The 27,811-nt window shown below is 43.0% G+C and overlaps 1 protein-coding gene across 1 annotated transcript; it reads right to left on the bottom strand.

The window, feature by feature from the left end:
• Positions 1 to 116: 116 nt before the first annotated feature.
• On the bottom strand, positions 117 to 27,430 carry MALSU1 (mitochondrial assembly of ribosomal large subunit 1). Its single transcript, XM_005901256.2, has 4 exons — positions 27,094 to 27,430; positions 25,455 to 25,633; positions 2,297 to 2,378; positions 117 to 329 (listed from the first exon to the last, which is right to left on the bottom strand). Exons 1-4 carry the CDS (start codon positions 27,371 to 27,373, stop codon positions 142 to 144), a joined length of 729 nt encoding a protein of 242 aa, XP_005901318.2. The 5' UTR covers positions 27,374 to 27,430; the 3' UTR covers positions 117 to 141.
• Between the last annotated feature and the right edge of the window lie 381 nt (positions 27,431 to 27,811).

Consider the following 27,811-nt stretch of genomic DNA (forward strand, 5'->3'; position numbering starts at 1 on the left):
CCCCTTGAAAATGAGCTCACTTACCTGCAATTTCCATGTGTCAGGATTAGAACCCAAAGAGAATACCTGTTTTCGTAACAACTAACTAGGTTAAAAAAGAAGTGACTCAATCCAAATTTGAAATGACTAAAGCAGTTCATTTTATTCATATTTAAACTCCACAGGAGTCACAGATGAAGTGTCATCTTCTATTCCAAGAATGAAGTCTTCAGGTAAGGTCTCAGGTGCTATCTGAGCTAACTGGTCATCGTAAGAACGTAGGGTCCATAATTTTTCTAATTCATAGGTTTCTCTGGTTTCTGGAAGCATCAAATGAATCACCATGCTGCCTACCAAGGACAGATAAGAATTACAAGTGAAGAAGCAGTTCATTTACTTTTATCCTTCTGATCTCACAAATCTGTGACAATTGGAGCAGTGGTTCTCAAAGTGTGAACCCCAGATCAGCATTACCTGAGAACTTATTAGAAATGTAAATTGTGGACACCATCTAGCAAAAATACTGAAGTGATGCTGTGCTTTTAAGTGCATCATATTTAATACTCCTTGTGATAACCTACACAAGCAAAGGTGGGATCTGTCAGGGTTCGCTTGGTAGACAATCCAGAAGTACTGTAATTCTGCATAGCCTGTGAGCAAAGCACTGGCAGAGTTTTACCTTAGAAATACTGTCTCCTGGAACAAAGAGAAAGTTTGCTTACAACAGTGGTTCTCAATCAGGGACTTTGGTTTTTTTTTTTTAATTTCACCTTTTTTTTTAATTGAAGGATAATTGCTTTACAGAATTTTGTTTTCTGTCAAACCTCAACATGACTCAGCCGTAGGTATACATATATCCCTCGCCCTTTTGAGTTTCCTGAGAAATGTAGCAAACTCCCATTGGCTATCTATTTTACACATGGTAATATGCTTCCGTGTTACTCTTTCCATACCTCTCCCCCTCTCCTCCCGCCCTGTAAGTAAATTCTTCAGCACCATTTTTCTAGATTCCATATCTATGCATTAGAATACGATATTTATCTTTCTCATTCCGACTCAGTTCACTCTATAATAGGTTCTAGGTTCATCTACCTCATCAGAACTGACTCTAAGGCATTCTTTTTTATGGCTGAGTAATACTCCACTGCGTATATGTCCACTGTCCATCTGCTGATGGACATCTAGGCTACTTCCATGTTCTAGCTATCATAAATAGTGCTGCAATGAATAATGGGATACATGCATCTTTTAAATTTTGGCTTCCTTAGGGTATATGCTTAGGAGTGGGATTGCTGGGTCATATGGTGGTTTTATTCCTAGATTTTTAAGGAATCTCCATACCGGTAGTCTTCCATACTGGTTTTATCAATTTACATTCCCACCAACAGTGCAGGAGCGTTCCCTTTTCTCCACACCCCCTCCAGCATTTATTGTTTGTTTGTAGACTTTTTGATGGCCATTCTGACCTGTCTGAGGTGATATCTCATTGTAGTTTTGATTTGCATTTCTCTAATATGAGCGTCCATCAGGACATTTTGAATTTTCACCTTTTCAGGGTGCAGAGAGGAGAAAGGGGGCTGCTCAACATCCTACAACGCACGGAGTACTCCTCCCCGCCCCAAATGCTAACAGTGGCAGGGAAACCCTGACGGGTGCAGCCTTGGCAGAGAGTGTTTCTACCAGGGTAACTGCAGGCCTGCTTCCTGCCCCTCGCAAAAGACATGCACATAATCACAGGGTTCGTCTCTTTGAACTACATGCGCAGGTGTCATCCAGTCCAAAAATGCTGCTTGATGTCGCTCCTGCTCTTGCTGAGGAACAACCACGTTGTATCAACCCCCGAGTAACTCTAAGCTCACAAGGTAAGATTTCAGAGCCTGCACAGTTCTACAGGCACTGTTTTTACCTTTGCATTAAGTACATTCTGGGGAATTACTTTGAAACTGTATATATTAATTCGCAAATCTGTTAGGTCTTCTCAGAATTCCAGTCTGCTTTTCTTATCATTCCCTGTGCCTACAATGCCCTTCCTTACAGGAATTACTTAAGGCCAAGGTTCTGTGTACACCAAGGAGCCTTCTACTGCCTTTGGGGGGTCTCTCCCATGTTTTTCATCCTGCTCTCCACCAGCTTTCTGACCTGTGTGGCTACTTAATACACACTAGGTGAAATGAGGATTTCAGATGTGAAAAAGACTGAGTAGGTTAAAACCAAAGAAAACTTAAAACAACTATCAAAAACTTTTTGTGGAAAAACACCCAGACCGTGATCCTTGTATAACTGAACATAGTTTGAGATTAGTGATACAGTAACTTACCAAAGTCCACACAGAGCCAGTCATCAGTGTCCTTCCCTTCGATCTTAACATGAAGCTCACTTTTATATTTCAGGTGTTTGTACTGAAAAAAGCCAAGTCACATGTTAAAGGGGAAGAGGTTGAGGGACGTCTGTTCTTACTGAGGAGCCTTGGGCTTATTTGGGAACATGCTTATTCATTCCTCACAGCTATGCCAACCCCCTTAATAACAACTCCCCCCTTAAATCCTACCCACATCCTACAGCTCTCTCCAGAAGCCCAAACCATTGTGATAGGCAATCAAAGTGCTTCTGAGGTAGACAGGCCTAAATTCAATACCCAGTTCTCACCAACTTCCTTCTGTCCATCACAGCTTCCCTTCACCCTTGGGAGGCAGATGTTTCTTCCTGTTTCAAGGCTCAGGCTATTCAAATGCACCCCATATTTAATACAGCACTATTTACAATATCCAGGAGATGAGAGCAACCTATATGTCCACTCACAGATAGATGGATGAGATGCAGTACATATATACAATGGAATATTACTCGGCCATAAAAAGGTGTGAAACTGGGTCATTTGTAGTGATGTGGATGAACCCAGAGTCTGTTAATAGAGTGAAAACAGGGAGAGAAAAACGTCTATATTAACGCTAATATTTTATATTCTATGTTATATAGAAAAAAGGTACAGATGTAGAAGAACAAATTGGTGGGTGTAGGGAAACAGAAGGCTAAAACGAATTGGGAGAGCAGCACTGCCATGTGTAAAACAGCTACCAGGAAGTTGCCACACAGCACAGGGAGCAGAGTTAGGTTTTCTGATGGCCTAGAGGGATGGGATGGGGGAGTGATGGTGGCAGGGAAGCACTAAGGGAGGGGCTGTATGTGTACATATAGCACTGTAAAGCAATTATATTCCAAATAAAAATGAATTTTAAAACAGATCAGTAATCTTGAAAAAAAATTTAAAATACCCTGAGAAAACTGTAATCAACAAGAAAAACCCACCCAAATGTTCATGGCAGCACTATTTACAATAAATAGCCAGGAGACAGAAGCAACCAATGGATAAAGAAGACGTGATACATGTATTCCATGGAATATCACTGAACCATAAAAAAGAACGAACTTGGGTCATTTTAGTAAATGTGGATAGACGAGAGAGTCACACAGCAGTGATCAGAAAATATAACAGCATATACATGAGATCTAGAAAAATGGTACAGATGAACTTATTTGCAGGACAGGAATAGAGAAGCAGATGTGGAGAAAAGACATGTGGACACAGGGAAAGGGGAGGGTGGGATGGATAACACAACTCAGCCAGAAAAAGGAGCAAAATTGGGCCATTTCTAGTGAAAGCGTCATTCAGTCGTGTCCGATTCTCTGTGACCCCATGGCCTGTAGCCCCCCAGGCTCCTCTGTCCATGGAATTCTCCAGGCGATCTTCCCGACCCAGGGACTGAATCCAGGTCTCTCCTTCATTGCAGGCGGACTCTTTACCAAATGAGCCACCAGGGAAGACCAATTAATATAAAATATGGAATCTGAAAAATGGTACAGATGAACTGACTTACAGGACAAAAACATAAGCAGAGAGAACGATGAGTGGACACAGGCAAAGAGGAGGGTGGGATGAACTGAGAGAGCAGAGTTGCTAATATATACACTGCCGTGTGTAAAATACATAGCTAGTAAGCAACTGCAGTACAGACAGCTCATGTTCTGCAGTGGCCAGAGGGGTAGGATGGGGAAAGGTGTGCGTGGGAGGGAGGCTGGAGACGATATATGTATACTTACAACTCATTCACAGTGCTGTATAGCAGAAACTAACAACAATGTAAACCAAATATCCTCTGATCACCATTATCTATGGGGAAAAAAGAACTATCATATGACCCAGCAATCACAATACAGGATGGATCTCACATCACCTAGAGAAAACCACAAGTCAAAAACACACGTACCCACTGTGGCACTATTTACAACAGCCAGGACATGGAATCAACTAGATTTTCATCCACAGATGAATGGATAATAAGATGTGGTCCATACATAGAATGGAACATCAGTCAGTGAGGAACTAAACTGGGTCATTTGCAGTCATGTGGATGTACTGAGAATCTGACCTACAGAGTGAAGTATGTCAGAAAGAGAACCAAATATGGTATATTAACACACATGCATAGAATCTAGAAAAATGGTACAGAAGAACCTCGATGCAGGATGTGACGGTCGCAGAAGCAGAGAAGGGACATGTGGACACGGGAAGAGAGGAGGCTGAGACGAACTGGGAGCGTAATGTTGACGTGTACACACTACCGCTGTAGTGAGCCCGGGAGCCCGTGGGGAGCTGCTGTGCAGCTCGCCTGGTGCTCTGTGAGGACTAGCAGGGTGGGACAGACGGGGCGGTGGTCGCAGGGAGGCACAAAGGGAGAGGATCTATGAATATATATGGCTGAGTCACTTTGTTAGACAGCAGAAACTAACACAATATTGAAAAGCAATTATAGTTCAATTTTAAAAAATGTAATTATAAATTACTGGGAATGTAATCTGAGAAACCGTAATTCAAAGACACAAGCAACCCCAATGCTCGCTGCTGCACTACTAAAATATCCAGGACATGGAAGCAACCTAAATGTCCATCCAGAGATGAATGGATAAGATACTGTGGTACATACATACAAAGGAATATTACTAATAAAATGGACACAATTGAGTCACTTGTAGTTGCATGGATGGAACTGGAGTGTCAGAGTGATATAAGTAGGAAAGAGAAAAATGAGTATCGTATTAGCACATATACATGGAATCTAGAACAATGGTACAGGTGAACCTATTTATAAGGTAAAAATAGAGGCACGGAAGCAGAGAATGGACATGTGGACACAAGGGAAGGGGAGCTGGGGGACAGATTGGGGGAGTAGTCTTGACACGTACACACTGCCATGTGTAAAAGCGGCAGCTGGTGGGGAGCTGCTGTACCGCACAGGGAGCTCAGTGACGTGCCGTGTGATGACCTGCAGAGGTGGGACTGGGTGGGTGCGAAGGGGGGGGAGGCTCAAAAAAGGGGACATATGTACACATACAGATGACTCTCCTGGGAGAGCTTTACAATACTGTAAACCATATATATACTCCAATTGAAAATAAATTTTAAAAGATCATTTATCATGAAAAAGAAAATAGAAATAGCATATGACTCAGAAATCCCATTATTAATATACCCTGAGAAAATGATAATTCAAAAAGACAGGCACCCCAATGTTCACTGCAGCACTGTTTACAAAAGCCAAGGCATGGAATGTACCTAAATGTCCATCCACAGATGAATGGATAAGATGTTGAAAATTTGGAATATTTGGAAATGATGCAGTATTTTTAGCAATAAAAGCAATGAAATTGTGCTATCTGCAGTGATAGGATGGGCCTAGAGTGTATCTCACAGAGTGAGGTAAAAAAGACAAAATCAAATATTATATATTAACACATACACATGGAATCCAGAAAACTGGTACAGATGAACCTATCTGCAGGCCAAAAACAGATGCAGAAGCAGAGAACGAACATGTGGACCTGGGGAAAGGGCAAGCTGGGATGAATTGGCGGCGTGGCGTTGCCATGTCTGCACCACCGTATGTAGAACACACGGCTCCTGGGAGCTGCTCCAGCACAGGGAGCTCTGCGCCGTGCTCTGCGAGGGCTCAGGTGGGCGTGATTTGCTGGGCTGGAAGGGGGGCTCCAGAGGGAGGGGGCTTATGTATACTTACACTTCCTTCACACTGCTGTAGAGCAGGAACTACCAGAACGCTGTGAACCAATTACACGCCAATTAAATATAAATTAAACAACCATTATTCATGAAAAAACTAAAAACAGAACTGCCACATGAATCAGCAATTGCACTGTGTATATACCCAGAGAAAACCATAACTGAAAAAGACACGCGCACCACAATGTTCACCGCAGCACTGTTCACAAAAGCCAGGATGTGGAAGCAACCTAGATGTCCATCCAAAGACGAATGGCTGAGAAGATGTGGTACATACATACAATGGAATATCACTCAGCCACAAAAAGGAAACTGGGTCATTTTTAGTGATATGGATGGAACTAGAGTCTGTCATACAGAGTGAGGTTACAGTACCAAATATCACATATTAACACATGTGGAATCTAGAAAAATACAGATGAAAACACGCAGGTCATGAATAGAGTTGCAGAAGTAGAGAACGGGATGTGGACATGCAGGAAGGGAAGGGTAGGAACGAGTCAGTAGTACCGCCACATATACACAGTCATGTGAAAAATAACAAGTGGGAAGTTACTGTAGAGCTAGGGGCCTCAGCTTGTGCTTTGTGATTTCCTAGGGAGGTGGGATAAGAGGGGGCTGCAGTGAGCGGGAGTCACAAATGGAGAGGATGATGTAAACATACCTGATCACTTTGTTGGACAGCAAAACCATAATATTGTAAAGCAATTAGAGTCCAGTTAAAAATTCAATTAAAAAAAAACTGAGAAAAGACCAGTAATCTTGAAAAGAAATTAAAAATGGAACTAACACAAGCCCCAGAAACCCCACTACTGGGCCTAAAACCTGAGAAAACCTTAATTCATAAGGACACATGCAACCCAATGTTCAATTCAGCACTGTTTACAACAGACAGGACATGGAAGCAACCTAGAGGTCCATCTTTGATGAATGGATTCCGATGCAGTACATATATACAGCAGAATACTGTTCGGGTATAAAAAGGAATGAAATTGGGTCATTTGTAGAGCTGTGGATGGTCCTGACTGTCCTACAGAGTGAAGTCAGAAAGAGAAAAACGAGTATCATATGTTAATACATATATATGGAATACAAAAATGGTACAGAGGACACTATTCGCAGAGCAGGAACAGACACACAGAACCAAAGAACGACATGTGGACACAGGGAAGGGAAGAAAGGGACAACCGGGGACGGGCACTTCCCACCTGCACTGTCACTGTGAAATGAAACAGATAGCCAGTGGGGTGCTGTCGTAACGCAGGGAGCTCAGCTCACTGCTCTGGAGTGACCTACAGGAGTAAGGTGACGCAGGCGGGTGTGGGGGGAAGCTCACAAAAGGAATACATGTGTACAAACAGCTGATTCTCGTTCTTGGACAGCAGAAACTAACACAATATTGTAAAGCAATTATACTCCAGTTAACAAACATTAGAGAAATAAAAGATCACTAATCTTGAAAAAAGATTAAAAATGGAACTACCATATGTCAGGGCAATCCATACTGGGAGATTAATGGATTGGGCAACCCATTAGGGAGAGGAGCACGGCCATACATACAGTGATGTGTGCAGAACAGCTCGTGTGAAGCTGCTGTGCAGCACAGGGCCTGAGCCCACTGCCTGTGATGACCTAAGAGATGGAGGGGCTGGAGGGCGTGGTGGTGCGAGAAAGGCACAAAGGTAGGGGATATGTCTGTACATGGAGCTGACTCACTTTGTTGGCCACCAGAAACTAATACAGCATTGTAAAGCAATTATACTTCAATTTTAAATTTCAAGGAATTTTGAAAAGATCATAATGTTGGAAAAAAACTAACTAAAAACAGAACAGAGCCCAAGGAATCCCTTACTGGGCATATAACCTGAGAAAACCGTAATTTAAAAAGATACATGCACCCCAATGTGCAACGCAGCAGTATTTACAATATCCAGGGTATGGAAGCAACCTAGATGTCCATCCACAGACGAATGGATTAAGAGATGTGGTACATATATACAAAGAAATATTCCTCAGCCATAAAAGGAATGAAATTGGGCATTTGCAGTGATGTGAACAGACTCAGAGTCTGTCATACAGAGGGAAGTGAGAGAAACAAGCATCAGATATTAACACACATTTGTGCTTTCTATATGTAACATAGAAAAACGATACAGATGAACCTATTTGCCAGGCAGGAATAGAGGCCCAAGCAGAGAATGGACATGTGAACCCAAGGGAAGGAGTGTAAAATGAACTGGTCGAGTAGCCCTGCCACATAAACACTACGTGTGTAAAATGTATAGCTAGCGGGGAGCTGCGCGTAGCTCAGGAAACTCAGCTCGGTGCTCCGTGATGACCCAGACAGGGCGGGGGGTGGGCGGGAAGGGATATATGTATACTTGTAACTTATTCACATTGTTGTACAGTAGAAACACAATACTATAAACCAATTTTACTCCAATTAAAAAAAAAACATTATTTAAAAAAAAACAGTATTCATGAAACTAAACATTTACATAATCCAGTAACCCCACCCCTGGGTATATACCCAGAGAAAACCATAGTTCAAAAAGACACACACACTAGTGTTCACTGCAGCTGTAGTCACAATAGCCAGGACATGGAAGCAACCTAAATATCCCTCCATAGATGAATGGATAAGATGTGGTATATATATACGAGTATACACACCACACACACCACACACACACACACACACACACACACACACACACACACACACACAATGGAATATTACTCAGCAATAAAAAGGAATGAAACTCGTTCATCTGTAATGATGTGGATGGAAGTAGAATCTGTCATACAGAGTGAGGTAAGTCAGAAAGAGAAAAAATCAAATGTTGTATATTAATACGTATATGTAATCTAGAAAAATGGTACAGATGAACTTATATGCAGGGCAGGGATAGAGTCCCAGAAGTAGGGACGAATTTAGAGACAAGCACCGAAATATATACAGCGTCATGAGTAAAACAGGCAAGTAGTGGGAAAGTGCTGTCCAGCCCAGGCAGTTCAGCTCAGGGCTTTGTGATGGCCTAGCGGGGCGGTGGGGTGGAGGCAGTGGAGGCCAGAGGGAGCCCCAAAGGGAGGAGACACATGTGCACATACCGGTGACTCACTTGGCTGGACAGCAGACACCAACAACATTGTAAAGCAACTGTGTTTCAGTTAGAAAATAAATTTAAAAAATAAAAGATCATTAATGTTGGGGAAAAAAATTTAAAAATACAACTACTATATGCCCCAGCAATCCCACTACTGGGCATATAATCTGAGAAAAGACACATGCACCCCATATTAAATCCAGCACTATTTACAATACCCAGGACATGGAAGCAACAACCTAAATGTCCATCCACACATGAATGGATGAAGATGTGGCATGTAAATATACCATGGAAAGTTCCTCAGCCATAAAAAGAAGATAATTGGGTCATTTGTAGTGGCATGGATAGGCCCTGAGTCTATCATATAGAGTGAAGTGAGCAAAACAAATACTGTATATTAATACATATACATGGAATTTAGAAAAATGATACAGATGAATCAATATGCAGGGCAGGAATAGGGTCAGAGAAGTAGTGGCCGGACATGCAGACTCGGGAAGGGGAGGGTGGGACTAACTGGAAGACCAGCACCGCCATATATATTCTGCCATGTGTAAGGTAGACAACCAGTGGGCAGCTGCCGTACAGCACAGGGAGTTCACCTGGGTGTTCCGTGATGGCCTAGAAGAGTGGGATGAGGGGGACGGCAGTGGGAGGGAGGCCCAAAGGGACGAATACACGCATATATATAGATGATTCCCTTTGTTGGAGAGCAGAAACTTACACACACTGTAAAGTAACCGTACTCCAATTAAAAAATAAAAACATTAACCTTGAGGGGAAAAAACAACTAAAAATAGAACTAGCATATGACTGAGCAATCTTACTATTGGGCACATATCCACAGAAAACCTTAATTCAGAAAGACACAACATGGCTTTCCCGCTGGCTCAGTGGTGAAGAATCTGCCTGACGCTGCAGGAGACGTGGTTTCCATCCCTGGTCTGGGAGGATCTCAGGCCCCTCGTAGCGACTAAGCCCGTGCACTGCAACAATTGAGAGCCCGGAAACCCGCAACTGCTGAGCCCACAGGCCCTGGAGCCAGTGTCCACAACAGGAGAAGCCACTGCACTGAGCAGCCCGTGCACCCAACTAGGGCATGGCCCTACTCACCACAACAAAAGAAAAGCTCACACGGCAATGGAGACCCAGCACAGCCAGAAGTGAGTAAATAAAATTATGTCTAAAAAGACACACAGTCCCAATGTTCACTGCAGTACTATTTACAAAAGCCAGGACACTGAAGTAACCTAGATGTCTATCGACAGATGAATGGATTAAAGTGTGGTGGTTGGTCGGTTTTAGTCGCTAAGTCGTGTCCGACTCTTGCAATCCCATGGACTGTAGACTGCCAGGCTTCTCTGTCCATGGGATTCTCCACGTAAGAATACTGGAGTGGGGGGCCATTTCCTTCTCCAGGGATCTTCCTGACCCAGGAATCGAACCCAGGTCTTCTGCATTGCAGGCAGATGATTTACTGACTGAGCTATGAGGGAAACCATACATACAATGGAATATTACTCAGCCATAAAAAGGAAGGTAATTGAGTCACTTGTAGTGATGTGGATGAAACTAGAGTCTGTCATACAGAATGAGTAATTCAGAAAGAAAAACAAATACTGTATATAAACACACATACATGGAATCTAGAAAAATGATACAGATGAACTTATATGCAAACCATGACTAGAGTTTAGGAGAGAATGGACACATGGACATGCAGAACAGGGAGGGTAAAACCACCTGGGAGAGCAGTGTTGCCACAAATATACTACCATGTGTAAAACAGATGGGGCAGCTGCTCTACAACACAGCAAGTTCAGCTCACTGCTTTGTGATTACCCAGAGGGGGGTGGGCCAGAGGGGGCTGGAGGGGCAGGGAGGCCCCAAGGGCCAGGACATGTGTATATATAGGTGATTCACTTTGATGGACAGCAGACACTAACACGTAATTTTAAAGTAATTATAAGAACTGATGCTTTTGAACTGTGGTGTTGGAGAAGACTCTTGAGAGTCCCTTGGACTGCAAGGAGATCCAACCAGTCCATCCTAAAGGAAAATCAGTCCTGAATATTCATTGGAAGGACTGATACTGAAGCTGAAACTCCAACAATACTTTGGCCACCTGAAATGAAGAACCGACTCACTGGAAAAGACTCTGATGCTGGGAGGGATTGGGGGCAGGAGGAGAAGGGGACGACAGAGGATGAGATGGCTGGATGGCATCACTGACTCGATGGACATGAGTCTGAGTCAACTCCGGGAGTTGGTGATGGACAGGGAGGCCTGGCGTGCTGTGATTCATGGGGTCGCAAAGAGTTGGACACGACTGAGCGACTGAGCTGAACTGAATCTTGAAAAAAATGAAAAATGCAACTAACATATAACCCAGCAATCACACTACTGGGTATATGCCCTGAAAAACCATAAACAACATTAAACACCCATCCAGGTGTTCTTTTCAGCACTATTTACAACAGCCAGGAGATGGAAGCAACCTCTGGATGAAGAGGGCGTGGCACATGTGCACAATGGGATACCACGGAACCAGGAAACAGAATGGACTCAGGCCATCGGCAGTAAACGTGCATGGACCAGAGCGCCACACAGCAATACAGCAGGAAAACAAACATCATATAGTAACACATATATGGGATCCAGAAAAATGGTACAAGTGAACTTATTTGGACAGGAACAGAGAAGCAAACATAGAGAAGACGTGAACATGGGGAAAGGGGAGGGCAAGATGAATAACACTGCCCCGCATAAAAAATACTTACCTGGGTCATTTCTAGTGATATGGACTTAGAGTCTATCATACAGAGTGACTTTAGTCAGAAAGAAAAATACAATATAGTAACACATGTGGAATCTAGAAAAACGGTACAGATGAACTGATTTACAAAGCAAAATCAGATAAGCAGAAGCAGAGAACAAGCAGACACAGGCAAAGAGGAGTGTGGGATGAATCGGGAGAAGAGTGGTGCCACATATACACCTCCGTGTGTAAGGTACATAGCTAGTAAGAGGCTGCCGTGGAGCACAGGGAGCTCAGCTCGTGTTCTGTGATGGCCCAGCGGGGTAGGACGGGGACAGGGGAGCGTGGGAGGGACGCTGGAGCGCGAGGGTATATATGTATACTTATAACTCATTCACAGTGCTGCAGAGCAGAAACTAGCACAACAATGTAAGCCAAATACTCTGATTACCATTATTCACCAAAAAAAAAAGAACTACCATACAGCCCAGCAATCACACCGCTGGGTATAAACAGAAAGAAAACCAAAATTCAAAAAGACACACCACCACATGTTCACTGCAGCACTATTTACAACAGCCAGGACATGGAAGCAACTAAATGCCTGCCCACAGATAAATGGTAAGATGTGGCACATATACATACAATGGAATATGATTCAGTGATAAAAGGAGCTAAACTGGGTCGTTGGTAGTGATGTGTATGTACTGAGATCTGTACATACACATGTACAGAGTGAAGTATGTCAGAAAGAGAATCAAACATCATACATTCACACACATGTATAGACAGATGAACCTATCTGCAGGACATGAACAGTTGCAGAAATAGAGAAGGGGCATGTGGACATGGGAAAGAGGACCCTGAGACAAACAGAGAGCGGCTCCGACATACACACTGCCATGATAAAGTGAGCCGGTGGGGAGCTGCTGCAGGACGCGGGCTCAGTGCGCTGCTCCGTGACGACCTGCAGAAGTGGGACTGGGTGGCTGGAGCTGGAGCAAGTTCAGAAAAAGGGGATACATGTATACATACAGATGATTCTCTTTCTGGGACAGCAGAAACAAACACAATATTGTAAAGCAATTAAAAATAAATTTATTAAAAAAGATCATTTATTGTGAAAAAGAAAACTAAAAATAGAAATATCACTTGGTTTAGTCTCTAAGTTGTATCAGACTCTTTGCAACCCCAGGCTCCTCTGTCCATGGGGATTCTCCAGGCAAGAATACTGGAGTGGGTTGCCATTTCCTCCTCCAGGGAATTTTCCAGACCCATGAATCGAACCTGGATCTCTTGCACTGCAGGCAGATTCTTTACCAACTGAGCTATGAGGGAAGCAGAATTATCACATGACTCAGAGATTCCACTCTTGGGGATATACTCTGAGAATGATAATTCAAAAAGACACATGCACCCTAATGTTCACTGCAGCACTACTTACAAAGTCAAGATGCAGAAGGTATCTAAATGTGGATCCCTTTATTCATTCATGAATAAAGAACCCAGAATGAATAAAGAACCCAGAGGGTGGGAAGGGAGGAAATGGCAGTGGGAGGGAAATACAAAGAAGACAATATATGTATACACAGAGCTAACGCACTTTGTTGGACAGCACAAACAATAGTGTAAAGCAATTATACTCCAATTAAAAATAAATTTAAAACAATAAATAACAGATTAATAATCTTCAAAAATTAGAAGTTAATACAGTATGTTAATAAAATTAAAATTTCATACTGTTAATGCTGTCTGCCCCAGCAATCCCACTAGTGGGGATGAGAAAACCATAATTCACCAAGATATATACACACCCAAATGTTTACTGCAGCACTGTTTACAATAGCCAGGATATATAAGCAACCTAAATTTCCATCCATAGATGAATGGCTAAGACGTGGAAAATACAATGGAATATTATTTAGCCACAAAGTAGCAATATGGGTGTGCCTAGAGTCTGTCATACAGAGTAAAGTAAGCCAGACCAGAAAATCAAATATATTAACACATATACATGGAATCTAGAAAACTGGTACAGATGAACCTATCTGCAGGCCAAAAACAGATGCAGAAGCAGAGAACGAACATGTGGACCTGGGGGAAGGGCAAGCTGAGATGAATTGGCAGCGTGGCGTTGCCATGTCTGCACCACCGTATGCAGAACACACCGCTCCTGGGAGCTGCTCCAGCACAGGGAGCTCCGCGCCGTGCTCTGCGAGGGCTCAGGTGGGCGTCATTTGCTGGGCTGGAAGGGGGGCTCCAGAGGGAGGGGGCTTATGTATACTTACACTTCCTTCACACTGCTGTAGAGCAGGAACTACCAGAACGCTGTGAACCAATTACACGCCGATTAAATATAAATTAAACAACCATTATTCATGAAAAAACTAAAAACAGAACTGCCACATGAATCAGCAATTGCACTGTGTATATACCCAGAGAAAACCATAACTGAAAAAGACACGCGCACCACAATGTTCACCGCAGCACTGTTCACAAAAGCCAGGACGTGGAAGCAACCTAGATGTCCATCCAAAGACGAATGGCTGAGAAGATGTGGTACATACAATATATAACGGAACATTATTCAGCCATAAAAAGGAAGGAAATTGGGTCATTCGTAGATATGGATGGAACTAGAGTCTGTTGTACAGAGTGAAGTAGTCAGTCAGAAAATCAAATACTATTTAGTAACACATATATGGAATCTAGAAAAATCAGACATATAAACACATGTGCAGGTCATGAAAAGAGCTGCGAAAGTAGAGAATAGACATTGGACATGCATGAAGGGAGGGAAGAACAATTCAGAGAGCAGCCCTGCATATATACACTGCCACGTGAAAAATACCTAGGAAGTGGGAAGCTGTTGCAGAGCTAGAGACCTCAGCTTGGTGCTTTGTGATTTCCTAGAGGCGTGGGATAAAGAAGGTTGGGGGTGGGAGGGAGTCACAAATGGAGGGGATTATGTATAAATACAGCTGATCGCTCTGTTGGACAATATAAACTAACAAAACATTCTAAATCAATTAGAGTCCAATTAAAATTCAAATTAAAAAAACTGAAAGAAGATCAATAATCATAAAAAGAAATTAAAAAGACCTATCTTAAGCCCCAGCAATCACATTTCTGGGCATAAAGTCTGAGAAAACAATAATTCAAAAGGGCATACACACCCCGATGTTCAATGCAGCACTATTTACAATATCCAGGACATGGAAGAAACCTAGATGTCCATCCACAGATGAATGAATTAAGAAGATATGGTACATACATACAATGGAACATTATTCAGCCATTTAAGGAATGAAACTGGGTCATATGTAGAGCTGTGGATGGTCCCTGACTCTGTCATGCAGAGAAAACTCAGAAAGACAAAAACGAATATGATATATTATCACAAATATATGGAATCCAGAAAAATGGTGCAGATGAAACGATTTGCAAGGCAGGATAGACACACAGAAGTAGAGAACGGACATACGGTCATAAGGGAAGGGAAGGAGGGGACGCACTGGGAGAGGAGCTCTGCCATGTATACACTGCCGTGTGTGAGACCTTCACAGACAGCTGGTGGGATGCTGCTGTGTACCACGGGGAGCTCAGCTGGGTGCTCTGTGATGATAACAGTGGGATGACATGGGCTGGGTGCAGGGAGGCTCCAAAAAGGAATATATGTATACAAATAGCTGATTCCTTTTATTTTAAACAGCAGAAACTAACGCAATATTGTAAAGCAATTATACTCCCATTAACATATAGATTAAAGAAATAAAAGATCACTAATCTTGAAAAAAGTTTAAAAATGGAACTACCATATCACAGCAATCCACTACTGGTATATACCCTGAGAAAACCATCATTCAGCAAGGCACAGGCACCCCAATGCTCATTGCAGAACTAATTACAAAAGTCAGGAGATGGAAGCAACCTAAAGGTGAATGGATAATGATGTGGAACGCATACAATGGAATATTACTCCGCCAATAAAAGGAACAGAACTGTGCTATTTGCAGTAATGTGGATGGGCTAGACTCTCAGAGTGAAGTCAGTCGGCAAGGAAAATCAAGTAACACTTATTAACACAAATATATGGAATCTAGAAAACTGGAACAGATGAACCTATTTGCAGGGGAAAAAGAGAGATGCAGAAGCAGAGAACAAATATGTAGACACAGGGAAGGGGAAGGTGGGACAAGCTGGTAGAGCAGCTGCCATATACACCACCATGAGTAAAATGCACAGAGGGAAGCAGCTGCACAGCACAGGGCGCTCAGCCCCATGTTCAGTGATATCCCAGAATGGCAGGATGGGGAAAGGGTTGTGAGGCAGGGAGGCTCGAGAGGAAGGGGATATATGTATATTTATAATTCATTCACATTGTTTCACAGCAGAGAATAACACTCAAAACCAAGTTTACTCCAATTAAAAAAAGTTAAAATATAGAAAACCATTATTCTCAGAGAAATGTTAATACGTCTCACTATGACTATATATTTTTTTCTTTTCCCTTCTATTTTCTGCTGATTTTTGCTTTATGTATTTTTGCTTCTTTGTTATTAGGTGTCTAATGGTTTATGATGTCTATCTTCTTTGTGAATTCTACCTTTTACCATTAAGAATATTCATCTTTGTTTCATTTAAAAATAGATAATCATTCCCAAAAAAGATGTGGGGTGTCTCTCTGTGTGTGTGTGTGTGTGTGTGTGTGTGTGTGTGTATATATACACACATATACATACACATGGAGTATTATTCTGCCATAAAAAGGAACAATATTGGGTCATTTGTAGTGATGTGGATGGACCTTCACTCTGTCATACAGAGTGAGGTCAGAAAAACAAATACCATATATTAACATACAGATATGGCATGCAGGACAATGGTACAGATGATCCTATCTGCAGGGCAGAAGTAGAGAATGGACCTGTGAACCCAAGGGAAGGGGAGTGTGAAACAAACTGGTAGAGCAGCGCTGCCACAGAAACATCACCATGTATAAAACACATAAGCTGTGGGAAGCTGCGGTGCAGCACAGGAAACTCAGCTCGATGCTCTGTGATGACCCAGACGGGTGGGAGGGAAGGGATATGTGTATACTTATAATTTATTCACACTGCTGTACAAAAGAAACTATATAACAATGTAAACCAATTTTACTTCAATTAAAAATAAATTTAAAAAAAAGACCATTATTCATGAAACAAAACTAAAAAACAGAACTATCACATAACCCAGTGACTCCCCTACTGGGTATATACCCAGAGAAAACCATAATTCAAGAAGACACATCACAATGTTCACTGCAGCAGTATTCACCAGAGCCAGGACATGGAAGCAAAGTGTCCATTCCCAGATGAATGGATAAGCAGATACGGTTTACACACACATATACACACACAGTGGAATATTACTCAGAGATAAAGAAGAATGAAATTGGGTCATTTGTAATGATGTGGATGGAACTAGAATCTGTCACACAGAGTGAGTTAAGTTAGAAAGAGAAGATCAACTATTGTATATTAACACTTATATGGAATCTAGAAAAATGGTACAGATGAGCATACGTGCAGGGCAGGAAAAGAGTCCCAGAAGTCTTCCCCAGACATACGGACATGGGGGAAGTGCAGGACAGGATGAATTTAGAGGCAAGCGTTGAAATATATACAGTGTCATGAGTAAAAGAGGCAAGTAGTGGGAAGCTGCTGTATGCACAGGCAGCTCAGCTCAGGGCTTGGTGATGACATAAAGGGCTGATGGGATGGAGGGCATGGCAGTGGGAGGGAGCCCCACAGGGAGGGTATGTATGTACACATGTAGGTGATTCGCTTTGTTGGACAGCAGACACCAACAACATTGTAAAGCAATTGTACTCCAATTAGAAAATAAATTAAAAAAATAAAAGATCATTAATGTGGTAAAAAAAAAAATCTAAAAATAGAACTATCATATGCCCAAGCAATCCCACTCCCAGGTATATAATCTGAGAAAACCATTAAGTCAAAAAGATATGTGCACCCCAATATTCAACACATTATTTACAATATCCAGGACATGGAAGCAACCTAAATGCCCATCCACAGATGAATGGATAAAGATGTGGTCTATGTATATACACAAGGGAATATTACTCAGCCTATACACCCAAAGAAAACTTTAATTGAAGAAGACACATGAGGCTTCCCTGGTGGCTCAGTGGTAAAGAATCTGCCTGACATTGAAGGAGACATGGGCTCCATCCCTGGTCTGGGAGGATCTCAGGTACTTCATCGTGACTAAGCCCGTGCACCGCAACAATTGAGCCTGTGCTCTGGGGCCCAGGAACCACAACTGCTGGGCCCACATGCTGCAACCGCTGAGGCTCGAAGCCCACAGGCCCTAGAGCCAATGCACTGAGAGGCCCACGCACCCCAACTAAAGAGTAGCCTCCACTCACCACAAAAAGCTCACGCAGAAAAAGCTCACTACAGAAAAGCTCACGCAGCAAAAGAGACCCAGTATAGCCGAAAATAAATAAATAAATAAAATTGTTTTTAAAAAAGACACGTGGTGCCCAATGTTCATTGCAGCACTATTTACAAAAGCCAGGATATGAAGTAACCTAGATGTCCAGCCACAGATGAATGGATTAAGAAGATGCCGTACATACATACAATGGAATATTATGCAGCCATAAAATGAAAAGAAACTGGGTCATCTGTAGTGCTGTGGATGGTCCTTGACTCTTATGAGGGTAATAGGCAGGAAGGCCAGGGGTCTCCAAATGGAAGAAATAGGCTGCAAGTGTCAGACATTTTTTCTCTCTGTTAAGCAGCAGGAGGAAACAAACTACTCTTTTAAAATTCTGTGTTGCCATGACGACACCTGGTTCCACCTGAACTTAACTTTTCTCAAACCATGAGCTAACCAATGCATTTTTCTTATGGAAATGTTGGTCTTAAGCTATGTTAATGAACTATGCATTTACCCCAGACTCTGTCTTCAAGTCAGTTCCACCTAAGACTCAGAATGGACCTGACAAACCTGTATGTTTTACTCATACACTGCTCTCCTAATCTATGCTAATAAAACTAAATATTTACTTGGAAACCTGCCTTTCTTCAAGATTCATGTCAATCATTTTATGGCCCGGGATGACTCATCTGGTGCCAATGTTATTTCAAAATGCATGTTGTAGGTGAGGGGCCTGGTGCCACTCTGAGCTTTGAGACATCTCCTTTCTCGGAGAAGGCAATGGCACCCCACTCCAGTACTCTTGCCTGGAAAATCCCATGGACGGAGGAGCCTGGTGGGCTGCAGTCCATGGGGTCGCTAAGAGTCGGACACGACTGAGCGACTTCACTTTCACTTTTCACTTTCATGCACTGGAGAAGGAAATGGCAACCCACTCCAGTGTTCTTGCCTGGAGAATCCCAGGGACGGGGGAGCCTGGTGGGCTGCCGTCTATGGGGTTGCAGAGTCGGACATGACTGAAGTGACTTAGCAGCAGTAGCTGTATAACATCCGGCTGAAGACTAGCAGGTGGGCACTCTTTCTGCCCCCTTCTGATGTCTATGTCAGAAGCTTTCTCTCTTTTATACTTTAATAAAACTTTATTACACAAAAGCTCCGAGTGATCAAGCCTCATCACTGGCCCCGGATAGAATTCTTCTCCTCCGGAGGCCAAGAAACCCAGCGTCTTTCATGGTTCAGCAACATCCTTTCATACAGAGTGAACTCAAAAACAGAAAAACGAGTCTCATATATTAACACATATACATGGAATCTAGAAAAATGATACAGTTGAACTTATATGCAGGTCATGAACAGAGCTGCAGAAGTAGAGAATGGACATATGGACACATGGGACAGGCAGAGTCAGACCAACTGGGAGGGCAGAACTGCATAAACACATCCGCCATGTGTGAAACAGCCAGCTGTGGGGAGCTGCTCTACAGCACAGGGAGTTCAGTTCACTGCTTTGCCATCACCCAGAGGGACGGGGAGGGGTAGGATGGAGGGGGCTGGGGTGGGAGGGAGGCCCGAATGGAAGGGAGGCCCGAATGGAAGGGATATACGTGTATATAGGTGATTCACTGTTGGACAGAAGAAGTTAACACAGCATTTTAAAGCAATTATATGCCCATTAAAAAATAAACAGAACTCTGGAGAAGGGAATGGCAGCCCACTCCAGTATTCTTGCCTGGAAAATCCCATGGACAGAGGAGCTTGGCGGGCTACAGTCCATGGGGTCATGAGTCGGACACGACTTAGCCACCACCATGGAATGTTTAGATGATAAAACACAAGCAGTATGTACAGCAGAGTAACACATGGGTTTACTGTAGAGAAAGTATCAGTTACCCTGGTTTTTGTTTTAAAATCCTTTCCCCTGAGAAGTGAGAGCTATTGGTACTGAACAACAAAGTGCAGTCCAGAAAGATGGTGGTCATAACCATGGCTAAAAAAAATAAATAAAATTAAAAAAAAAAATAAACAGAAGATCATTAATGACGAAAAAATCTAAAAACAGAACTACTATTTGCCCTAGGAATCCCTTACTGGGCATATAACCTGAGAAAACCATAATTCAAAAAAAAAAACACCACATGCACCCCAACGTTCGATGCTGTACTATTTACAGTAGTCATGGAAGCAATCTAGATGTCCAACCTCAGATGAAATGAATAGGAAGACACGGTACATACATACGATGGAATATTACTGAGCCATAAAAGGAAGGAATTCAGTCAGTTGAACTGAGGTAGATGTATCTAGAGCCTCTCATACAGAGTGAATAAGCCAGAGAAAGAAAAATAAATATCATATATTAATGCTTAATTAGAATCCAGAAATACAGTGCTGATGAACCTATCTGCAGGGCAGGAATACAGACACGGATATAGAGAAAAGACCTGTGGACACAGTGGGGGATGGGGACACTATTCATCACAGTGGGATGAGTTGAGAGAGTAGCACTGGAATGTATACATTACCCCGTGTAAAACCAATAGCTGCTGGGAAGCTGTCGTGTAGCACAGGGAAATTAGCTCCGTGCTGTGTGGCAACCTAGAGGGGTGGGATGGAGGCTCAAGAGGAAGGAGACACGGTTACACATAGAGCTCAGTCTCTTTTCTGGATAGCAGAAACTAACACGACACAATAAAGCAATTATACTCCAACTGAAAAAAAAAGAAAAGAAAACCTATGCAGAGCACTACTTTACATAAATCATAGCCAAGATCTTTTTTGATCCACCCCTAGATTAATGAAAATGAAAAATAGAAGACACACGGGATCTAATTAAACTGAAAAGCTTTTGCACAGCAAAGGAAACCATAAACAGGACAGAAAGAGAACCTTCAGAATGGGAGAAAATATTTGCAAAGGACACAAGTGACAAAGGATTAATCTCCCAAGTACACAAGCAGCTCATGCAGTTCAATATGAAAAACAAACAAACAACCCAATCAAAAAATGGCAGAAGACCTAAATAGACATTTCTCCAAAGAAAACATACAGATGGCCAACAAACACATGAAGAGATGCTCAAGTTCACTAATTATTAGAGAAATGCAAGTCAAACTACAATGAGGCATCATCTCACACTTCAGAATGGCCACCATCAAAAAATCTACAAGCATTAAATGTCTAAGAGGGTGTGGAGAAAAGGGGACCTTCTTGCACTATTGGTGGGAATTTAAGTTGACACAGCTACTCTGGAGAACAGTATGGAAATTCCCTGAAAAACTGAAACTAGAACTACCATTCAGTTCAGTTCAATTCAGTCGCTCAGTCGTGTCCGACTCTTTGTGACCCCATGAATCGCAGCACGCCAGGCCTCCCTGTCCATCACCAACTCCCGGAGTTCACTCAGACTCACGTCCATCGAGTCAGTGATGCCATCCAGCCATCTCATCCTCTGTCGTCCCCTTCTCCTCCTGCCCCCAATCCCTCCCAGCATCAGGGTCTTTTCCAATGAGTCAACTCTTCACATGAGGTGGCCAAAGTACTGGAGTTTCAGCTTTAGCATCATTCCTTCCAAAGAACACCCAGGACTGATCTCCTTTAGAATGGACTGGCTGGAACTACCATATGACCCAGCAATTCCATTACTGGGCACATAACCTGGTAAAACCATAATTCAAAAAGACACATGCGCCCCAACGTTCACTGCAGCACTGCTTACAATAGCCAGGACATAGAAGCAACCTAGATGTCCAGCGACAGGTGAATGGACTAAGATGTGGTACATATATACAACGGAATATTACTCATTCGAAACCGGGTCATTATTAGTGATGTAGATGGACCTAGAGTCTATGATACAGAGTGAAGTAAGTCAGAAAGAGAAAACTAAGTATTGGATATTAAGGCACATATGTGGAATGTAGGTGAACCTATCTGCTGGGCAGGAACAGAGATGGAGGTGTAGAGAACAGATGTGTAGACACAAGGTGGATGGGGGTGGGGCAGGGGTGGGATGAATTGGGAGATTGGGACTGACATGTATACACTGCCATGGGTAAAACAGATAGCTCGTGGGAACCTTCGGGAAGGTCCCCACCTGTGCAGGGAGCTCATCTCAGGGCTGTGGTGACCTTAGAGGGGTGGGATGGAGGTTCAGGAGGGAGGTGATATACTGTATTCTTATAAGTGATTCACTTAGTTGTACAGCAGAAAGCAATACAACACTGTAAAGCAATTATACCCCAATTAAAGAAAAAATTAAATTATCATTAAGGGGATGGGGAGAGGGATAAATTAGGCGACTGGGACTGACATATAGACAGTACTATAAAATAACTAACAACCTACTTATAGCACAGGAACTCTACACAATACTCTGTAATGACCTAGAAAAGAGTGGATATACGTATATGTGGGGCTTACCTGGTGGGAGAAAAAAACTGCAGGTCAACATACTAGCAAACCAAATTCAACATATTAAAAGAATAATACACCAAAACCACAAGGGATTTATTTCTGGAAAGTAAGGATGTTTCCATGTGAAAATCAATCAATGCAATAAACCACATTAACAAAATGAGGAACAAAAACCATATAATCATCTCAAATACATGCAGAAAAACCATTTAACAAAACTCAGTGCCTTTCACGAGAAAAACTCAACAAAGATTAAAAAAAAAAACCTCCTCAAGATAATAAAGGCCATATATGAAAAGCCCACAGCTATTAGCTATCATCAAACTCAATGACAAAAAACTGAAAGTTTTACCTCTCAGATCAGGAACAAGACAAGAATGCCCACTTCTGCCACTTGCTAGTCAACACAGTACTGGAAGTTCTAGCCATGGCCATTAGAGCAAGGGAAAAGAAAAGAAAAAAGTAACCGAACTGGAGAGGAAAAAATAAAACTATCTCAGTTTGCAGATGACATGATCTTATACCATAAAGAAAACCATAAAGACTGTACCCAAAAAACCTGTTAGAAAAAATGGATTCAGCAAAGTTGCAGGATATGAGATCAACATCCCCAAATCAGTTGTACTTCTGCACACTTAAAAAGCAACCTGAAAGGGGAATGAAGAAAACAATCCCGTTTGCAATAGAATAAAAAAGGATAAAATACTTAGAAATAAACATAACCGAAGGAGCAAGACTTGTACACTGAAAACTACATGATCCTTAGACTCTCTCAGACAGTAAGAATCTGCCTGCGATGCGGGAGACCCAGGTTCAATCCCTAGGTAGGGAAGATCCCTTGGAGAAAGTAATGGCAACCCACTCCAGGATTCTTACCTGGAGAGTGCCATGGAAAGAGGAGCCTGGCGGGCTACAGTCCATGGGGTCAAAAAGAGCTGGACACGACTGAGCAACGAACACTTTCACACTTTCAGACTCATTTATCAACAAACTGGAAAACAACACGCGGTGAGAAATGTGAGCGCCTGCGCACTGCTGGTGGGACCAAGAGTGGCACAGCCGCTGCGTTAACGAGCATTGTAGTTTCTCGAAACTTAAACAGCACCAGGATCTGGCGATTTCACTTCTGAAAGTAAAAGCAGGAACACGAACAGATACTTCTCCACTCATGTTCATAGCAGCATTATTCACAATAGTCAGAAGGCAGAAGCAACCCAAATGCCCACCATTTGGGTGGATAAGATACAATACGGTATACACATACATTAAAATAAATATCCAGCCTCAAAAAGAAGAAAATTCTCACACGTGCGACAACACAGAAAAACCTTGAAAAATATGCTAAGTGAAATAAGTCAAAAGGGCAAATAGAGTACGATTCCACTCAAGGAGGTGCTTATTTATGTAGCCGAGTTCAGAGATGGAAAGCAGAATGGTGCTGCCAGAGGCTCGGGGCAGGGAGAATGGGGAGTTCTGGTCTAACGGGTACAGAGGTTTCTGCAGGATGAAAATGTTCTGGAGATGGATAGTAGTAACCGTCCTACGACAGTGCGAATGTAACTCATGCCACTTAACTGCACACCTAAAGTGACTAAAATAAGTCTCATGTTATACACATTTTACCACAAACAAGAACAACAAAACTTCTTGACTTTGCCCTTTTCTCCCTTCTCACCTAAAATTTTTGTAAAAGTCATTTCTATTCCCCTCCCTTGCTCTTCCATAGAAACTTTCTCTGAAAAATCTCTCATTCTTTTTACATCTCCAAGTTCAATGGTCACTTTTAAGTCTCACTTACTCTATTCTACTATTATCTCTGACAGAGACCCTAAGGTCCTTTTTCCTCCATGACCTCCCAGTCCTCTCTCTCCAACTACCCCGCTTTTTAAGAATCTTCCTTTGCTCTGCCCTGTTGCACCAGGGTTTTGCTCTCAGTCTCCTTATTTTACCACTCTTCTCAAGGCAATCCCAGCTACTCTTTTGGTCTTAACTGTCCCCTCCATGCCTAATTTTCAACAGGGTGAAATAAGTCTGTTTCCCTCTACAGTGGTATTAGAATCAGGTTCCAAGTATATTTTCTTCCTCATTCTGATTCCTATTCAGTCTAGTTGGAATATGAACTACCTTTTCTTTCCTCAACTAGACTTGTGATTTCAGAAGACAAGGACTAAATCTTTTCATTTGAATTAAACTCTAGGCCGGCACTACCCAACAGAACTTTCTGCAACTGCAGAAATGTTTTATATTTGCACTGTTCAGTATAAATAAGCCACATGTGGCCCCCAAGCACCTAAAATGTGGCTAGTACAGCTGAAGAACTGAATTTTTAGTTTTAATTTATAGTTACATAGTCACATAGGGCTAGTGGGTAACTGGACAGTTTTGCTCTAGAAATCCCTCAGTAATACTGTATTCTAGTCTGCCTCAGGTTACTTTAGTACTTTTTTTCCTTGTCACAGAGACAAGAATATGAAATAGCCTGACCCACTAAGGCTAGATATTGGTCCTTATAACTTTCCCCATCAAAGAACATAAAACACTTGTGCCAATTCTGGGTTTCTCATATAATCTCTGTGACGGGTTTAGTTTTCAAGTGCTGCTCTTCAGTCTGATGCATTGACACAATTCCATTAAGTTAAAGATTTCAAAGAAAAAGAAAGCATCCTACCATTTTCACAATGTAGTGGGCCATGGCATGCAAGTGTCGAGTGGAAGTGCCACTACCAATCACAAAGTAATCTGTATATTTCATTTCCGGAGGAACTTTGATGACACAAATGTCTCTTGCATTTTCTTGCCTCAGAAGTGAAACCAGCATATCGATGTCAAACTTGGGACCAGCGTGATCTGAAATGCACAAAGATGTGGTTGTGTCAGGTGGCCAAGAGAAGACAGACAGCAAAACTACTCCTCTGGGAAGGTGTTCAGATCTGAAATGTTTTGTAAAACAACAGGGCCCAGGCCTCCTGGAAGTTGAACCTGGGCTCTGGCTTCATATAGCACTGCTCAATTTTTCTGGGAAGGCGCTCAGGTCACAGAGAGCCACCACATCCCCTCCTATTAGCAAATGCTAGTACCATACACCAGCAATAACCGCTGCTGTTCCAGTACTTGAGGAGACAAGTAACACTGCTCAAGCAGAGGAGGTACACAAAGAGAGGAAAACAGAAGCACAATTTGGGGAGGTGGTAATACCCTGGGACATATTAAACTGAATTCCAGCCAGAAAGGGTCACAGAACTAGCACTGGGAACTGGAATTCTTAGGTAGTATCTGGCCCACAACCTTCATCTGAGAAACTCGGACCTAGCCAAGTATGTGTGGCCCCAGACCTACCAATTCGAGGGCTAGAAGTTTAACAGCAGTTCTCATTCTGAACTCTCAAGTTTTTCTTACAATGTCATCTGGGTTATGTAACAACTGTTATCTGTGAAAATCTTCCCCCTTCCCCCCTCCCTGGAGATTTAGATACTTGGATTGTCACCGTGATGTATTATATTATAGCCTCTGGACTTACAGTTCTCTTAAGCTTTAAAGTTGACTTCCAAGGTTCTAGATGTTAACCTCTCCCTCTCATCTTTCACAGGTGTGATCTGTTTACCAACTCTCAAGCGTCTAAAAACTTACACAAATCAGAGGCCCTTAAATTGGCCATATCTCCTATTAGCGCTTCTTGCTGCTGCTACTGCTAAGTCGCTTCAGTCGTGTCCGACTCTGTGCGATCCAGTAGACGGCAGCCCACCAGGCTCCCCCGTCCCTGGGATTCTCCAGGCAAGAACACTGGAGTGGGTTGCCATTTCCTTCTCCAATGCATGAAAGTGAAAAGTGAAAGTGAAGTCGCTCAGTGGTATCCGACTCTTAGCGACCCCATGGACTGCAGCCTACCAGGCTCCTCCATCCATGGGATTTTCCAGGCAAGAGTACTGGAGTGGGGTGCCACTGCCTTCTCCATTAGCGCTTCTTACTGCACCCTTTAGCCCCCAGCCCCCAGCTCCTCCTCAGAATTCTCACGCCCCAACAACTCTCGACAAGTCCATTTCTCGGGACCCTAGGAAGAGAGTGAAGGGAGATGAGGACGTTGAGGGTGTGATGCCAAGAGTCCGGCGTGGCTATTCAGACGGACGCCTGGGGTTTCGGAGCCTGATTCAGTTCATCTCTTGGTCTCACTGTGAAATGCAAAGCTGGTGCCAACAACCTTTGCAGGCCGTTCCGGTTCTGCTTTGTATAAGTTTTGGGACCCCAAGAAAAATGCAGAGAGGAGAACTCAGCATCCACGAAGGACCCGCCTCCCTACTCCATGCCCGTACCTGCGGTGCCAGACTCAGGGAGTCCCTCGCCGGCCGTCCCCTCCGCCTGCTCCTCCAGGCCTGGCCCGCCGTGCAGGCCGCGAGCTCGGTCCGGGGCCAGGCAGGCCCTGCCGAGTGTTGCCCTCGCCGTAGGCCTTCCCACGGCCAGCAGCCGAAGACGGGGCGCGGCACTAGCCGCGGGCCACGCGCGAGGGAAAACGGCCCTGCGGTACAGCTGGGCCCAGAGTCGCAGCGCCACAAAGCTGCCGGGCCCCATCGTAATAGCCTTGCGTCGACTCATGGGGCGGGGCTTAATGGGGCTCGTGCAGGTGTGCGGCTTTCGATTGGCTAGGTCAATGCGGCGGGGCACGGAAAATTGACGTCAGGACCGTGGGCGTGGCCAGAAGGTGGGCCGTGGGCGGAGTATGAAAACCAGGCAGGGGAGGAGGATGGTAACCCAACAGTGACCCGAAAGACTTTAGGTATTAGGCAAATATTATTTTTTGAAGTGACTTTGTAATTTACACTACATTTTTGCTGTGATGATTCTGTTTCTAAACATATAAGATTGCAAGCTTGAGGACTAATTTTACGTTTAGGTATAACACATTGATAAATATCTGAAGTAATGCATATTCGTCAGAGTAGGTTTTTCTTTGATAATATTTTGACTTTTCTCACCATAGATAGTTATCCTAATTACTAACTAAGCCATAGTAACTGTATGTTCAATAGCAGT

This window comes from Bos mutus, chromosome 4 (genome assembly GCF_027580195.1).
Source record: "Bos mutus isolate GX-2022 chromosome 4, NWIPB_WYAK_1.1, whole genome shotgun sequence".
In the NCBI taxonomy this organism is placed as follows: domain Eukaryota; kingdom Metazoa; phylum Chordata; class Mammalia; order Artiodactyla; family Bovidae; genus Bos; species Bos mutus.

Excerpts from the sequence above, each read along its gene's own strand:
- MALSU1 (XM_005901256.2), bottom strand. The coding sequence starts at position 27,373 with ATGAGTCGACGCAAGGCTATTACGATGGGGCCCGGCAGCTTTGTGGCG. Across the intron at positions 25,634-27,093 it reads CCCTGAGTCTGGCACCGCAG|ATCACGCTGGTCCCAAGTTT; the intron begins GTACGGGCATGG and ends TGTGCATTTCAG. Across the intron at positions 2,379-25,454 it reads CCCACTACATTGTGAAAATG|TACAAACACCTGAAATATAA; the intron begins GTAGGATGCTTT and ends GGCTTTTTTCAG.